This window comes from Olea europaea, chromosome 11, assembly GCF_002742605.1.
Source record: "Olea europaea var. sylvestris chromosome 11, O_europaea_v1, whole genome shotgun sequence".
Taxonomy (NCBI): domain Eukaryota; kingdom Viridiplantae; phylum Streptophyta; class Magnoliopsida; order Lamiales; family Oleaceae; genus Olea; species Olea europaea.
In genome coordinates, this window is record NC_036247.1 from 3,042,568 (window position 1) to 3,059,541 (window position 16,974).

The following is a 16,974-nucleotide window of genomic DNA, read 5'->3' on the forward strand; positions in this document are numbered from 1 at the left end:
TGTACCCATCTCGAACCTTTTTTCTTTTTCTTTTTTATTTAGTTTTAGTCGTGAAATCATATTTTATAAAAATTAAGAAAACTAATTTTCTTTAATTGCTAGAAACATGAAAAATATGTACAATCAACATTTGATTATTCAATCATTCAAATCAATTCCTAATAAACACAAAGTAGACTCTGATACCACTGTTGGGAATCTACTTATACATGCACAGCGGAAAATTAAAATTATTTCGATTCCCACTTAGGATCCCTTTGTGTTTAGATAGAAATCGTGATAAAAATTGTACCTTTGACGAATTCTGCAAATCTTTTGCTTTTCTTTTCGTTCCACAATCTTGATTCGCCACCCACAGCTGTCCAATTGTTAAGCCTCCAACTGTGACCCACACAGAGAATAAGATTGCAACTACCAGGGTTTTTCCTCTTGTGCCAGCAAGAATAATGAAAACCATATGGATCTCAAACTCTAGTCATGTATTTATATAAACCCAAAAGGGCGGGGCTCGACCCGGTCCGGTCCAATATTTAACTAATCCATTTAATTAAATCCGATCTGTGAATTAATTAATTCAATTAATTAATTCGGGAATATAAATAACAAATCTAATTAATTAATTTATCCAACGATTGTTAAATTAACCAATTGGCAATTTGCAATCTTCCAATTCTCTTTTATGTGTGACCCATCAGGTTCCCGATCACGATACCTAACGACGTGAAATATTATTTTGATCTAATCAAAATTGATAAATTAAAACACCATTTTAATTTATCATCAATTCACACTCGCCGTCCCAAATTGACATCTAGCAATGTGTCAGGGCAATACATGTGACGGGAAATGTCATGTGGTATGACAAAATCAAACTCGTTCGTTTATCGTGAAACTATAATCCCTTCGTCAATATGATCCGATCAATTACGAGATATGGAAGTATGTCAATCTCGATCATCGATCATATCTTTCACTCTACTATTAAGTCAATATAAGTCGAAAACTCCTTTTCGACTTATGAGTACACCTTGGCCAAAAATTTCATCATCGACTTAATTGAATGAAACGTAGATCTTAATCTCCTACTATCTAAGAGTGACGAATCATTTATTGGTCAATCACAACCTTCATACGATTCTTGACGTACCCGAACGATGTCGTATTAGTGGCCCTTTGCAGAACAACATCCAACACTACCAAAGTATGATTGTCCTCATATAAGGTACCATGATGACCTCAAGTCAAATGACCAATTTCACTACTGAACGTTAGAGATTGACCATTAACATTCAGATAGTTATCCATGTGGAATCTCTTGGTAGGTCTCCAATGTTTTATTCTATAACAAAACATTCACGTGTTCATTTAAGTGTCACCACACTTTAGCTTGTAAGATCAGCTACTTACTTCACAAGTAAGAAATGCCACACGTGATGGTCTATCCGTAATAACGATATCCGTATCTCGTTATTACTTACGACCACGGACGATTTAAGATTCAATCATATGTAATTTGAATCTCACAATCACAACTCCTTGTGATTAACAAATTACGAAGATTTGAATCTACGGACTCTATTATTTATTTAATTGTCTATTAATTAAATAATAGATCTGTCATTTAATTGCATTAATTATATATAAAAGTATTTATGTCCAAAGTTGATTAGACTTATGGCATAATACTTACAACTTATACATGAAAATAGTACATAAAGGACTACATAAAATGATGTAAAGGGAAAAGATCAGATGAAAAAATTGTTAGTGTTTTAAATTGACAATTGGTAGAGTGACGTGTGACGTATATAATTCGTTATTAAAGTTTGATGCACCTATGGCAAAGTTCATGTTCAAAATGCATGAAGTTTTAAAAAACTCTCTCATAGTGACTTTACAAAAGGTGTGTGTTAAATGTTAACCAAGATGGCACGATAGAAAATCTTTGAACCATTAGCCTTGTGCAGTTAAATGGAAATACTCTATGCACTCGTTTTCATATCTTTATGTGTATATTTATCGACCCAGGAATTGGCCATATGCCCTATAACCAGGTTTCTTATTAAATTTTTAGTTAGTGAAGACGTTCTAGAGATAGAACCATCCCAAACATTTATACATGTCAAATTATCAAGAATACTCGTAAATAAGATGGACTCTTCCAAAATGGACAATACATAATATATAATGGTTTGGGTACAAGGCTCAGATTTCCAAAAGCTTGGGGCAAAGCCCAGCGGACATCAAGAGGCAATCTCAAGGGTGCAAAAGTTGAGCAACCGTAGAGGGTCTCAGCATTTTAGAATGTAAAGGCACAAAAAATATTTAATTTATTATAGGTGTATATATATACGTATAGTTATATATTTAAAATACTTTATTAATTTTATTTTTATTAAGTTAAATTGCACAATATTTATAAAAAAAAAAGAGTAACATATATATATATATATATATATATATATAAACATATAATCGAGTAAGGTATGATCTAAAAACATATAAGTAAACTTCAAACCAACATAATTAAATGCGTAAACGATGATAGTAAGAAGCAACTTACTATTGTATTATTTTCCCTGCAGAATGGATCTTTGAAAATTGCGTGAGGATTGTATCATTCAATAATAGAATGAGTAAAAAGTTCAAAGTGAGAGAAGTATACCTTGAATGAGTTGGATGCCATCGTAAATTCCAAACCATTCATCACAAGGATGTTTTCCATAGCCATGTACACAGAAGATTAATCAAGATTGGCAAATTTACACACACACACACACACACACACACACATATATATAATGTTATATTTGTAATTTAATATATTATTGAAAAAACTTAATTTATTGGAATATTTATTGATGTTTTTGATTTCAAGATTTGCTCATATGGAACAGCATGAAGACATTAGTAGCTTGGATAGTTCTTTGTCGATGACATGAATTTTGATGAAGTTTGGAACATATTTTTGAGCTTTACTTATACTTTTCTTATTCACAATATGTAAAAAAAAAACAAATCTTTAAATATCACATTTTTTCAATGAAATAATATTATTGGAATATATTTTTTTCTTAATATATTTTTCGTTATGATAAAAGGACACTATTTTAAAATGTTACACAAGACACCCAAAATCTCATGACCACCATTCCAAACATGGAGAGTTTCCCCATGCGCAGCCCTATGGTAACCCAACAGCATTGGGGGGCTGCCCTGAGCCTAACGTACGCCCCTGGTGATAGCACCTCGTCCTCTACAATATTAATTCTTCTCTGAAAGTTTACTTGACTCTTGACAGCTCATAAATGCAATTACAAACACGATATTATTTTGAAAATTTTCCAAATATCTATCAAATACTGCGATGGTTCTTTTAATACTTGAACATCAGGCAGTACATAGTGATGGCAATGGGGCGCTCCACGCCGCCCCGCCTCTCCCACCCCATACCCCGGGGCGGTGTGTGGGGTGGGGCGGGGCAGTTTTCTTGCCCCGTTTATTTTTTTTATTTTTTATTTTATATATATATATTCCGAGTTCAATAAAATACGGATAACATTCAAGTTGAACTTTTAATAAAGAATACCCTTACTTTATGTAAATTTAAGTTTTTGTTTTGGGATAAAATTATTTATAGTGTAAAATGATTTTTAGAGAATGTGTGGATAAAAAGTATGAAAAAATTATAGGTCTACATGTAAATTATGTTATTAAAAAAATTGTGATAGAAAATAAGTTTAAATAAAAACGGTTTTGAAATATGTTGCATAAATGAACTCTAAATATGTTATAATAGTTATAATTAAGTATGTAAATAAATAATTAACAAACAATTAGCTAATTAGTAATAAAGTTATGATAAATTAAGGGTTGGATGAACAAATAATTAGAAATTTTCTATCTTCATATTTCCAAGTATTTAAAAAAAAAAAAAATCACGGGGCGGGTTTGGGGTGGGTTCCCGCGCCCCGCGACGGGGCGACCATCTATTCCACGCCCCGCCCCATGCCCCGTGACGGGGCGGAGTAAATTGCCATCACTAGCAATACAATACATAACATTTTATTATTATTATTATTTTTTTTTTTTTGGTTATCCTCACACTACCAAACGAGGCAAGATTGGTTAAAACTCATAAATTATTTGGTAAAGTTGGTTTTATTTTACTGCACACTATTGAAAAATAAAGTAATTTTTAGTGTTGTAACACATTTTGTTAAGCCTAATTCTATATAACACCATCATAGCATGTTTGATAGAGAATCTATCAAAATTTATAAATCTTTTGGTTTTTACGAATATTGCAGGAGTTACTTATGCTAGTTTACATATATTAGTATACTATTTTTTGCTATATGTAGAAATAGAAATATTTTAGACATGAGTATTTCTTCCCGTCTCCATTCAAACTTGATTTGATATAGCCCATAGCCCCTTTTCTTTAGCAGTAACGATGGTCTTCTAAGGAAGAGGTCGTGTTCCTCCCCTATTGAGAAGTTATATATATGACTTTGTTTGTTTCTATGATTTAATTTTTCAGTAGTGTCAATGGGATGAGTCAATTGTCGACTCATAGGAGTTTGCTCATGAGCTGGCTCCCAATGAGAGCATATGCCTCTTGAGCTTGGGATCTACTTGCAGAAACGGCCCATTTGACACATTTATTTGCTGTCATAGCAATAGTCGCGATTGTTGTCAAATCACTTTACGTCAAAAAAACCAACAGTTTTTTGAGCGTTCAAATTTTATTTATTTAATTTTTCTTTTTCTTCCCCCCTCCCCCGGCCCCCCTTGTTTTATATATATATGTGGGTTAAGAGAATACCACTCATCTCTCGACTATATATAACTCTCAAGTGATATACAACTTTTATTGCAATCATTATTATGCTCCTTAATTTCAAAATTCATTTTTTTGCTCTTAATTTTGTATTCACATTACAACACTTGCAAAAAAATTTCAAACATCTACTTCCATATTTTCTAGTGCATTTATGCACTTTACCTAATAGCTAGCTCATCATCATTTTCATCCAGCGAAAATATATAAATTATTTCTTTGGCATCTGATTCTTCTTACTCTCTCAATTTTATAAGTACATATTTTTAGTAACATTATATCTTGACGATGATGATTTGACTCCTACAAAAAAAAAAGAGAGAGAGAGAAGAAGAAGAAGAAGAAAAATTTTGTCGAACAACTTGTATGATGAGTCCAATAATCACGTTGCACAAGCTGATGCACAAAATTCACAAGACTATAATTTAATGAATAAAATATTAAGAAGAATATTGTAGGGTACCTGCAACAATTAATATTTTGGCTTTGGTAGAGTTTTTGAATACGGTAAATGATATAATCAGTGCTAATCAATTTTTTATTACTGTAACTTTTTATAAAGTAGAATTTATATTAATGTATATTTACTATGTAGATGGAAGAGAGAAAGCTGGTAATAGAGGGAGAGATAGAGACGACAATGGCTTGCGAGAGTGAAACTACACTCGTTTGGGTTTATTTTCTTTGGGGAAAAGTTGTGTAAGAATAGTTGAATTTAATTTGACAAACAATGAATGCTACATAAAAAGAGAGTTTTTGACATACCAAATTGAGCTAGAAAATATATTGATTGGAACGAACATCTTATGGGTTACTTCGTGTTCGAGTTATCATAAAGAATATAAGTAAAAGCAATTTACTTAACACGAACCTGACACTTTTGATATGCCAACCCAAACCTTCACTCCGATCGCCCCCAAGAGACAAAGCCCTTCTTCATTGAGGAGGCAGAACTTCCATTTTGATTGTATTCCATTATGTTATTCATTCCTCCTGTATATATATAACGGATTATCTGGTCAAGCGGAATAAAAAATAAGGATGAAATAAATACACAAAATGTAAGGATTTGAGTTACTCGTTTTAAGAATCACAATATCTCTTTGATTTAAGTAAAAATGATAATAAGAAAATTAACTAATTTACTTGGATTTTCGATACACAAGAACAAGTGAAATTTATCATTTTGTTGGAAACTTTAAAAAAAAAAATATAGAGTTCCAATAAATCTATTTTAGATGTTTGGTTAGTATTATTTTTAATTATTAAATAATTTTTTGATTGATTAAAAATTAAAATAAGAAAACATCTTTTTATGCTTATACCTCGTCTAAGCTCACATAGCCCATAATTTGACCTCCACACATTATTACGCATTACGCTTTTTAGAAAACTAATAAAAACTTATGACTAATCAATATTTCAACATTACTTCCCTTCGAAATTGTTAAAATCTATATATTTATTAGTCCCTGTGTTTGCTCCTGTAATCCTAAAATATATTTTTTGTTGACCTCCAAAAATGGCTCCTTCACGTGGCCAACTTATAGCTACTCCACGTATTCCTCCCTGCGAAATGAACAAATAGTCAGGCGCACACGGCCGGAACCGACGGGGGTGGCGGCCGTATACACTCCGACGGTCAAGTCAGGTTTGGGTGACCGGAATAGTGCCCTGGGGCTACACAAATTAATTAATAAAGGGGGAGGAGAATATATAAACTTGTTATGGAATGCTATGTATTGAGAGTTTCATTACCTTTGCCTCTTGCCAAACTTTGGGTATTTATAGGTGGTATGAACCGTGAGATGTGGGACACGTGTATACATCTGACGATATGAAGCGTCTACTCATAGGCGTCAATCAGCCGCGCTTGTAGAGTGGACGGACAGTTTGTTTCCCCTGAGTTGAATTGACATAAAGTTGATAAGTCACATCAAATAGCCTCATTGGGACGTCAAATCAATTTAAACCTTATATGCAGAACAAATCTTAAATTGGCGGCGGATCTTCTAACCGGGGTTCACCTGAACCCGACCTCGGAGTTGGGATACTTCGGCAGATCAGTAGTAGGAATCGGTGTATCACTTCGGAGAAGCTTCGAGAAGGTCGGAGTGGTCTATTTGATCTCGGCTTCGGTGGTGAGATGACACTTCGGTATCGAGGCTCGTAAAATGAGGCGTAACAGTGGTCCCCCAAATCCGGGAATGAATATTTATATTATACGTGGATTTGTTTTCCTGATCGGACCGCGGCGTGGGGTAGCTGAAACTTTGTAAAGTATGGGAGGAAGCGCAGCACCGAGGCGATGAGCCAATGGGGCGTTCGCGTCAGGTGCGTCCAAGCTTCATAAAATTTTAGGGACTCGTCTCGCACCGAAGCGTTGGCGGGAAAAGGTCGACGCGTGGGGAGATGGCTGAAACTTTGTAAAGCATGGGAGGAAACACAGCGACCGAGGCGATGAGTCAATGGGGCGTTCGCATCGGGTGCGTCCAAACTTTGTAAAGTTGGGGGAATCGTCTCGCACCGACGTGTTGGCATGAAAAAGTCGACGCGTGGGGAGATGGCTGAAACTTTGTAAAGCATGGGAGGAAACGCAGCGACTGAGGCGATGAGTCAATGGGGTGTTAGGATCGGGTGCGTCCAAGCTTTGTAAAGTTGGGGGAGGAGATCATCAGAGGCGACCCAAAAGTCCAATGATTTGACAACTGTTGCGTGTTTCCAAGGTGACAGTTGGGTACCATGCCCAGCAGTGGAGTCCACCAGTTGATCAATTCTTGGAAGTGGGAAGCTGTCCTTGGGACATGCCATATTCAGGTTTGTGAAGTCCACACAGACCCTCCATTTCCCGCTGGACTTTTTCACTAGAACCGGGTTGGATATCCACCTCGGATATATGGCCTCTCTGATGAAACCACTGCGATTAAGTTTACTTACTTCGTCTTTCAGCGCCTCGTACCGTTCCGGGTTTAGGGCTTGCCTCTTCTGTCTATGGGGGGCATAGGAGGGGTTGATGTTAAGGTGATGGCAACTGATCCTGGGATCTATTCCCACCATATCCTCATGTTTCCATGCGAAGACATCCAGGTTTTCTTTCAGGAATCGTATCATCTCAATTTTTGCTTCATGCGATAATGACTTCCCTATGCGCAAGACTTGATTGGGGTCTTCTGAATTGACTGAGAAAGTTTCCAGTTCTTCCATTGGGGTCGCATGTGGTTCATAATCGATTATTCGGGGGTCTAGCTCATCAAGAGGGTGTCCTTGTTCAGGGGCCTCTTCCATTACGACATCTTCCTCTTGTTCAGAGGTATGCCCTTGTTCAGGGGCATCGAGCATTTCCACGTCCGTACCGACTTCAGCAGGTACTTCGGCTAGAATTACATTGACAGTTCGGGGCTCAGATTTACGTAGTGAGTTCAGGTAGCATGCCCTGGAGCCCATCTGATCACCCCGAACCGTTGCAATCCCACGTTCGGTTGGGAATTTCATGCACAGATAGTGAATGGACGTCACAGCCCAAAGATCTTTTAGAGCAGGTCTGTCCAATACTCCATGATAAGCTGACCTATGATCTACCACCAGAAATTCCATGAAATGCTGAGCGACCAGGGGGGCCGAACCCATTTCCACAGGCAGGGTAATCCGCCCTCGCGGGATGATGCTGTCCCCAGTGAATCCGAACAGTGGGTCGGTCATGGGGATTAACCCATGTTCAATTTACATTTTGTCAAAAGTGGAGCCGAACAATATGTTCACGGAACTGCCGTTGTCAACGAGCATGCGTTTTAATCCGTTTCTAGCCACTACGGCCCTTACAACCAAAGCGTCGCAATGGGGATGGTGAACTCCCTCTGAGTCTTCCTGTGAGAAGGTGATTGGGGCCATCTTGTTTGCTGATTTTGATTCGTCGACAATGTAGGTGATCATCGGGGGATCCTTAGCTTCTCTCGTATAATTTCTCTGGGCATTCCTTGTGTTGCCACCGACGTGGGGTCCCCCAATGATGGTATCGATTTCCCTGATGACCTGGCTTCTAGCGAATTGAGCTTGGTTTTCTTGCCTGGATTGGCCTCGGTTTCTTGATTCTCTTCTGCGAGGAGATTGTTCTTGGTGACCCCTTCCTCCCCTCCTCGGGGAGGTGGATCTGCGGGGGTGCTCATTTCTGCTGAAAGTGTGGGGGTTGCTTCGATCAGGGCGCCGGTTGGCATCCCAACACTCGTTGGTGTCATGCCCGTATAGTTGATGGAAAGTACAAAATCTTGCTCCTGGCAAGGGCCTGTTTGGCCTCTTTTTCTTCTTCTTGTTGTTGTCAGTTCTTCCAGATGGTCCTGCCTCAGCGGGTGCGTTATCATATGCCAACACCGGCACTGCGTTCAATGTTGCGGAAGCTAGGGCCTGTCCGGATGTGGGAGCTATGGTATGCCCCGCTTGGGTCCATTGCTGAGTAACAAGGTGCACTGCGGGGCCTCGACCTACCTGCCTCTGTGGGGGAGGGAGTCCCTGCGCGGCACGGTTACGATGATCAATCATTTCTTCACTAATTATTTCCACCATCATCATCTCCACCAGCTCGTCATATGTGGAGGGATTCTTGCTGCGCACGTCCCTCCAAAACAAAGTGTTCATGTTGAGACCACCTTTCAGGGCTGAAAGGGCTTCCCTGTCAGTGACCTGTTCGCAGTAAGTAATTTCGTCTGTAAACCTGGCGAGATAGCTTTTCAGCGTCTCTCCAGGGGCCTGCCTCATGTCTTGCAGGCGTTGGATTGGCGACTCTCCTTCCCTGCGTGAGAGGTACTGGTTCAAAAATGCTTTCTTCAAGTCCGGCCAACTTCTGATGTTTAGGAGAGGAAGCTTGCTGTACCACACCTCGGCGGCTCAGCCTAGTGTTAAATGGAAGGCTCTGCACTTTAGAGCAGGTGAGGCTCCCCTAAGACTCATTTGTGTCATATACTTTGTGAGGTGCTTCTTCGGATCCCCTTTTCCCTCATACTTGGGGATCTTAGGGGGCATGAAATTAGTTGGCATTGGGAAGCTTCGGATTTCCCTTGAGAAAGGGAGGTTATCGTCATCGTCGTCAATCTCATAAGATCGACAGGGCCCCTCTAATCCTTGATCATCTTGGATGTCTTGGGGTGGAGGAGGTGCTTTCCCCCGGCTCCCCCAATCGACTAATTTTCTCCTCTCCCTCCTATTTCTAGGAGGAGGAGGAGGAGGAGAAACATACTCTTCTTCGTGGTCTGACCGGACCGACCCTCTTGAAGGGCGGACCCTATTGCTAGGATCGTTCCCTATCCGGTCGAAGACGCTTACTGACCTCTGGTCATCGTGTTCTTGAGGAAAGTTGTCCCCCAAGAGTGGTTCTGATGGATGGCTCTCCTGCACATGAGATGTCGCTTCGGTGTTACCCTCTCTTTCGAGAGGACGTTCTGTGTGCCGGCTCATGTGGCCTCGAGAATGAGACAAAGGGATTTCCTGTACCGGATACGATCCTTGGGGCATCTGGTGTCCCTGGGCTTGCATGAGAAGTTCCCGCATCGCCATATTCTGAGCTGCTATGTCTCTCATGCCCGCAGCTATCTGGGCCATTCCTTCAGTGAGTATGGCTGTTCTTTCGCCTCGTCGACGCCAGTGATGCGGTCTCTGATGAGTAACATTGTTATGGAGTACCTCTTCTTCAGAGGCCTCTCTGATGGGGTTGTCTTCACGACTGTAGCTCATCCTACCTCTTCTTTCAAGGATAGTAAGAACTTGGATTGTAATTCGACTTTTGTTCTTTTTCAAGAATGCCCCCTTTTCAGGGTCAGTCGCCGATTTTCCGGTGTCTTCTCCGATGGGGAGTGTAAAACTTTAAATGGGGAATGACGTTTCCCACAGACGGCGCCAAGCCGTTGACCTCCAAAAATGGCTCTTCCACGTGGCCAACTTATAGCTACTCCACGTATTCCTCTCTGCGAAATGAACAAATAGTCAGGCGCACACGGCCGGAACCGACGGGGGTGGCGGCCGTATACACTCCGACGGTCAAGTCAAGTTTGGGTGGTCGGAACAGTGCCCTGAGGCTACACAAATCAATCAATAAAGGGGGAGGAGAATATATAAACTTGTTATGGAATGCTATTTATTGAGAGTTTCATTACCTTTGCCTCTTGCCAAACTTTGGGTATTTATAGGTGGTATGAACCGTGAGATGTGGGACACGTGTATACATCTGACGGTATGAAGCGTCTGCTCATAGGCGTCAATCAGCCGCGCTTGTAGAGTGGGCGGACAATTTGTTTCCTCCGAGTTGAATTGACATAAAGTTGATAAGTCACATCAAATAGTCTCATGGGGACGTCAAATCAATTTAAACCTTATATGCAGAACAAATCTTAAATTGGCGGCGGATCTTCTAACCGAGGTCCACCTGAACCCGACCTCGGAGGTGGGATACTTCGGCAGATCAGTAGTAGGAATCGATGTATCACTTCGGAGAAGCTTCGGGAAGGTCGGAGTGGTCTATTTGATCTCGGCTTCGGTGGTGAGATGACACTTCGGTATCGAGGCTCGTAAAATGAGGCGTAACATTTTTATCCCATTTTTTTTAATCACAAAATTTTAATAAAATAAGATTATACTAAATCTAAAAGTCTTCATTATTTTTTATTCATAGATTTTTCAATAAAAATACTATTCTATCCTAAGAAATTCATTGTTTTACCCAAAATGGGCTCAAACAAATTATAAAATACGTAAATAATATAAACGTTTTACAGCTGCAAGCACGGAACCAATCACTTCAATCATTTACACTTTGGTATTCTCAGCTCCACTTCCCTCCGCCCGTGATGGAGGCGGCGCCGCTTCTTAATCGGAGCTCCGGCGAGTTGCAGCTTTTCGAAGATGATGGCGATTATCTCCCAATAAGAGGGCTGAAACCATGGTGGAGAGTTTTCTGCGTAGAGACTGCGAAACTATGGAAAATCGGTGGCCCAATAGCCTTTCAAATTCTTTGTCAATTCGGAAGTGGGTCTGTCACCACCATGTTTGTTGGCCACCTTGGAGATATCGAACTCTCCGCCTTCTCTATTGCTCTGTCCGTTGTCGGCACCTTCGCATTCGGTCTCCTGGTTAGCCCCTCTACCCCCATGCATATATACTTATATAGCTATATATAGATATACGCAAATGCATATACTCATGGAGGTTGCGCCTTTTTTATTGATGCAATTATATTGTTATTAGTATCATTTAGATCAAAATCTTGTGATCGTAATAAACTATAAAAATTAATAAGTTTTGATTATTGCAAAGGGTGAGGAAACGGTGCTGTAGTAAGTTCGTAAGTAAATCAAATATGCAAAGTGATAGGGAAAAAAAATTAGTTAAAATAAAATTGTTAGTCTTTTAGTAAAGAATTTTGCTATTTATACAATGGTGTTGACATTCTCCTCACACAAGCGAGGGCCCACGTCCAAAATAAAAGAAAAAGCGTGGGCCCCTCTTGTGTTAGGTGTATGAGATGCTGCTTCTGGATGTATCTTTTTCTTCTTGTTTTTATTAAGCTGAATATATATTTGTACAATAGCCTTCTGAAAAACTGCTCCTGCAGAAGTACATCACGTGGTTCAATTCCAGATTTTACTTTTAGGCACCTCTTTATTACAAATAAAAATTTTGATTCTGATTCTGATGCTGATGCTGATGCTGATGCTGATGTTGATAATGACTGTAATGAATCTGGAGCTATTTAATTGCCTTGTATAGAGATTTTATCCAGAAAAAAGAAAGTGGGACAGAAAAGGACATATCTGTTTGTTTATCTGCCATATAAGTGGGTTGTTTTGCCTCTCAAATGGCCTTTGCAACGAAGGTTTAGTAGATTTTGATAAAATTGAAGAAACTTCAAAGAGATGTGGAGTTAAAGTTGAAGTCTAACCCGTTGAAAGTTAGATCAAAATTTAGCAACATTTTATCAACAAGTACTTAGTCTAATAACATGTTATGTGAGAGTATTCTTATTCTTGTCATCCATCTATGATGGACAGAAACTTTAAACAGGATAATGTTAAGAGACACGTTTTGGAAACCCAAAACTAAGAATTGATTTGGATAGGAATCCTAGGACAAAAATTTCAAGTTTTCCATTTTTGTTCTTGTCGTATACACTACTTTCATTCAAGATTCAATATATTATTATTATTATTATTATTTATTTTTTATGACGGGGGAACCCGCAGCCGCTACCTTTCGGTTGCGCATTAGGTAGACCCTCGGGTTGACGCAATAGCCTATAAACCACACCAACCAGGTAAACCGCACCAGGCAAGCCCTGTGCAATAGGAAGATTCAGTATATTTATTATAATTAGTGATTGATATGACTTTGCCTAATCTTGAAATTCGAGGCAAAAACTAGCAAAGCCTGATATTGATTTTGCAATGTTTCTAGCTCGGTATGGGGAGTGCCCTTGAGACGCTATGTGGTCAGGCATTTGGTGCTGGACAAATTCATATGCTTGGAATATACATGCAACGCTCGATAATAATCCTATTCGCCACATGTGTTCTCCTTTTGCCACTCTATGTGTTTGCAACCCCAATTCTGAAACTGCTTGGACAAGAGGACGCCATAGCAAATCCCGCAGGATTATATACACTTTTGATTGCCCCTCAATTGTTTTCCCTCTCTGTCACTTTTCCGACTCAGAAGTTTCTTCAAGCCCAGAGCAAAGTCCTCGTGCTTGCTTGGATCGCAGCTTTTGCATTGGTTTCACAAACTTTTCTATGTTGGCTATTTATTTATGTATTCGGCTGGGGAACAATCGGTGCATCTGTAGCATTCGACCTTACAAGTTGGGTCACGGCCTTTGCACAATTTGGTTATGTGGTTGGTTGGTGCAAGGATGGTTGGAAGGGATTTTCATGGGCAGCATTTAAAGATTTATGGGCCTTTGTGAGACTCTCCCTTGCATCTGCAGTCATGCTATGCCTCGAGATATGGTACATGATGAGTATTGTTGTACTAGCTGGAAATTTTGACAATGCCGTAACTGCAGTTGGTTCCCTTACCATTTGGTGAGTTTAACAAGCCCATTTTTTATGGCCTCCTAGTGTCATGATTTTGGAAATTTGAGATATAAAATTTCACTAGCTCTCTTCAATGAATGGTCTATTTTAGTTATTCCTCACCTACAAATAATTTTACCATTGATAAGTCATGACCCCATGCACATTTCCAGTTTACTGTATGCCAAGTGATTTGAGTGTTATTAATTGTTAGTTTGAATAGAAAAATAAATCTATGTGTTCACTTCTACCATTGTTTATAGCAAGTCACTTGAATTTGTACTAATCTTCTACCGTAACTTTTATAAAATGGTAAATGATTTGTATTACAAGCCTTATATTTTGTATATACGATTTCTTTTTCTGATGCTATTTTTTTCTTCTGGTTTAATCTTTCAGCACGAACATTGATGGGTGGGAAAGCATGTTGTTTATTGGAGTCAATGCTGCTATAAGGTAAAAAGCCAGAAGATGCATTTCAACACTTCTCTTTCGTTTTTGACATAAATTTTCTGGAAATTTCCGTTAACCACCATTCGCAGGAAAAAATTTTCATTGCATCAACCACTCTGGGAAAATAAATATGAAGAAACATTTTCCATTAAAAAAATTATGTTGAAACTCCTTGGCCATCTCTCTCTCTCTCTCTCTCTGTATGCTGATTTCGTTTTTTATTGTCTACTATCCCTTAATGATTTTGCTGCTAATTTTTCCTATTCCAGCGTTCGAGTCTCGAATGAGCTTGGCTTAGGACATCCAAGAGCAACCAAATATGCTGTCTATGTCACAGTCTTTCAGTCACTCTTGATTGGGATTTTGTGCATGATTATTGTCTTAGCTTCAAGAAATCATTTTGCCATTATTTTTACTCATAGCGAACCTATGCAACGTGCTGTTGCTCGCCTTTCGGTTTTCCTTGGAGTTACAATGCTTCTCAATGGTGTCCAACCAGTTATATCAGGTATTGGTTCAATTATTTATACTACAAAATCATGTTCCATTGCTTTCCATCTTAATCTTTTTTCGAGCCATTTTGCAGGTGTTGCCATTGGAGGTGGGTGGCAAGCCCTGGTAGCTTACATTAACTTGGCTTGCTATTATGTCTTTGGTCTTCCTTTCGGATATTTTCTTGGCTATGTGGCTAATTTTGGAGTGATGGTAAATGAATTTTTACTTGAACCTCTTTATTATGCTAATGTGCATCTTAAGTCCAATTCTAGTGAGATTTGGCAATTCCTCATTAAAGGATGAGTTGAATTTGAATCAGAGTTCTAAGAATTTTACTCATCCTTTGCCATCAAGTTTGCAGCTATAACTTGGTATATCTACACTTGTTGACTGCAATTCTATAATTTTATGTGAGACGAGCACTGATATTATTATTATTATTATTATTATTATTATTATTATTATTATTATTATTATTATTTTTCTCTTAACAAAACCGTTAAAAGAATCTTAAACTAATCCCCTACATTTATGGGTGGGTTTTTTCCTTGGTATAATGTTACCCAATTTCTCATCATTTTAATTTTCCACGAAATTTGTATTTGAATTCGTTTTTATCAATTCCTGTGCTATTGATTTCTTTGTAGGGACTATGGGGTGGCATGATAGCTGGAGTAGGTCTGCAGACCTTGCTCCTGCTGCTGGTACTTTATAAAACCAACTGGAACAAGGAGGTTCGTTTAACTGTTTCTTCACATAACTGAGAATCTTGGTCGTAAATGTGTCTTTCACATGTTAAGGATGCTTGTGCGCACACATGTAGGATGATGTCACAGATTATTTGACATTTCTTAGTTTTCATTTAGATTTAAAATAATCTTACTAGATATAAAAGAACTCCTTTCACTCATATTGAGAAATTATGAATTGTAGGTTGAGCAAACAACAAAGCGCATGCAGAAGTGGGGAGGGCAAAATGTAACGGAGAAATCACAAGGTGATCAGCTTCCATCAAAACATGGAATTACTTAAAGGTTAAAATGTTGGGAATCTACTTATACATGCACAGCGGAATTTAAAATAATTTTCGATTCCCACCAAGAATCGCCTTTGTGTTTAGATAGAAATTGTGATAAGATTGTACCTTTTCCGATTTGCAATCCTTTTGCTTTTCTTTTCATTCCATAACTTTGATTCGCCACCACAGTTGTCCAATTGTCCAGCCTCCAACGGTGATCCACACAGAGAATATGATTGCGGCCTCTAGGGTTTTTTTTCTTGTGCTAGCAAGAATAATGAAAACCCATATGGACCTCAAACCCTAGTTATGTATTTATATAAATCCAAGCAGGCTCGGCCCGGTCCGGTCCAATAATTAATTAATCCAATTAATTAAACCCGGTCCGTGAATTAATTAATCTAATTAATTAATTCGAAAATATAAATAACAAATTCAATTAATTAATTTATCCAACGATTGTTAAATTAACTAATTGGCAATTTGCAATCTTCCAATTCTCTTTTGTGTGTGACCCATTAGGTTCCCGACCACGATGCCTAACGACGTGAAATATTATTTTGATCTAATCAAAATTGATAAATTAAAACACCCTTTTAATTTATCGTCAATTCACATTCGTCGTCCCTGATTGACATCTAGCAATGTGTCAGAGCAATACATGTGACGGGAAATGTCACGTGGTATGACAAAACCAAATTCGTTCGTTTACCGTGAAACTATAATCCCTTCGTCAATATGATCCGATCAATTACGAGATATGGAGTTGTGTCAATCTCGATCATCGATCATATCTTTCACTCCACTATTAAGTCAATATAAGTCGAAAACTCCTTTTCGACTTATGAGTACACCTTGGCCAAGGATTTCATCATCGACTTAATTGAATGAAACGCAGATCATAATCTCCTACTATCTAAGAGTGACGAATCCTTTATTGATCAATCACAACCTTCATACGGTTCTTGACGTACCCGAACGATGTCGTATTAGCGGCCCTTTTCAGAGCAACATCCAACACCGCCAAAGTATGACTGTCCTCATATAAGGTACCATGACGACCTCAAGTCAAAGGACCAATTTCACTACCGAACGTTAGAGATTAACCACTGACA

The 16,974-nt window shown here is 38.7% G+C and overlaps 1 protein-coding gene across 1 annotated transcript in view; it reads left to right on the forward strand.

The window, feature by feature from the left end:
• Positions 1–11,582: 11,582 nt before the first annotated feature.
• Positions 11,583–16,974, forward strand: part of LOC111402983 (protein DETOXIFICATION 35-like) — a 6,301-nt gene continuing 909 nt past the window's right edge. Inside the window, exons 1-7 of the mRNA XM_023031318.1 lie at positions 11,583–11,955; positions 13,277–13,902; positions 14,293–14,349; positions 14,616–14,854; positions 14,933–15,051; positions 15,489–15,575; positions 15,775–15,881. Coding sequence (XP_022887086.1) covers positions 11,674–11,955; positions 13,277–13,902; positions 14,293–14,349; positions 14,616–14,854; positions 14,933–15,051; positions 15,489–15,575; positions 15,775–15,873 — 1,509 coding nt within the window. The 5' untranslated portion in view covers positions 11,583–11,673 and the 3' untranslated portion in view covers positions 15,874–15,881. The remainder of the gene's footprint in view (positions 11,956–13,276; positions 13,903–14,292; positions 14,350–14,615; positions 14,855–14,932; positions 15,052–15,488; positions 15,576–15,774; positions 15,882–16,974) is intronic.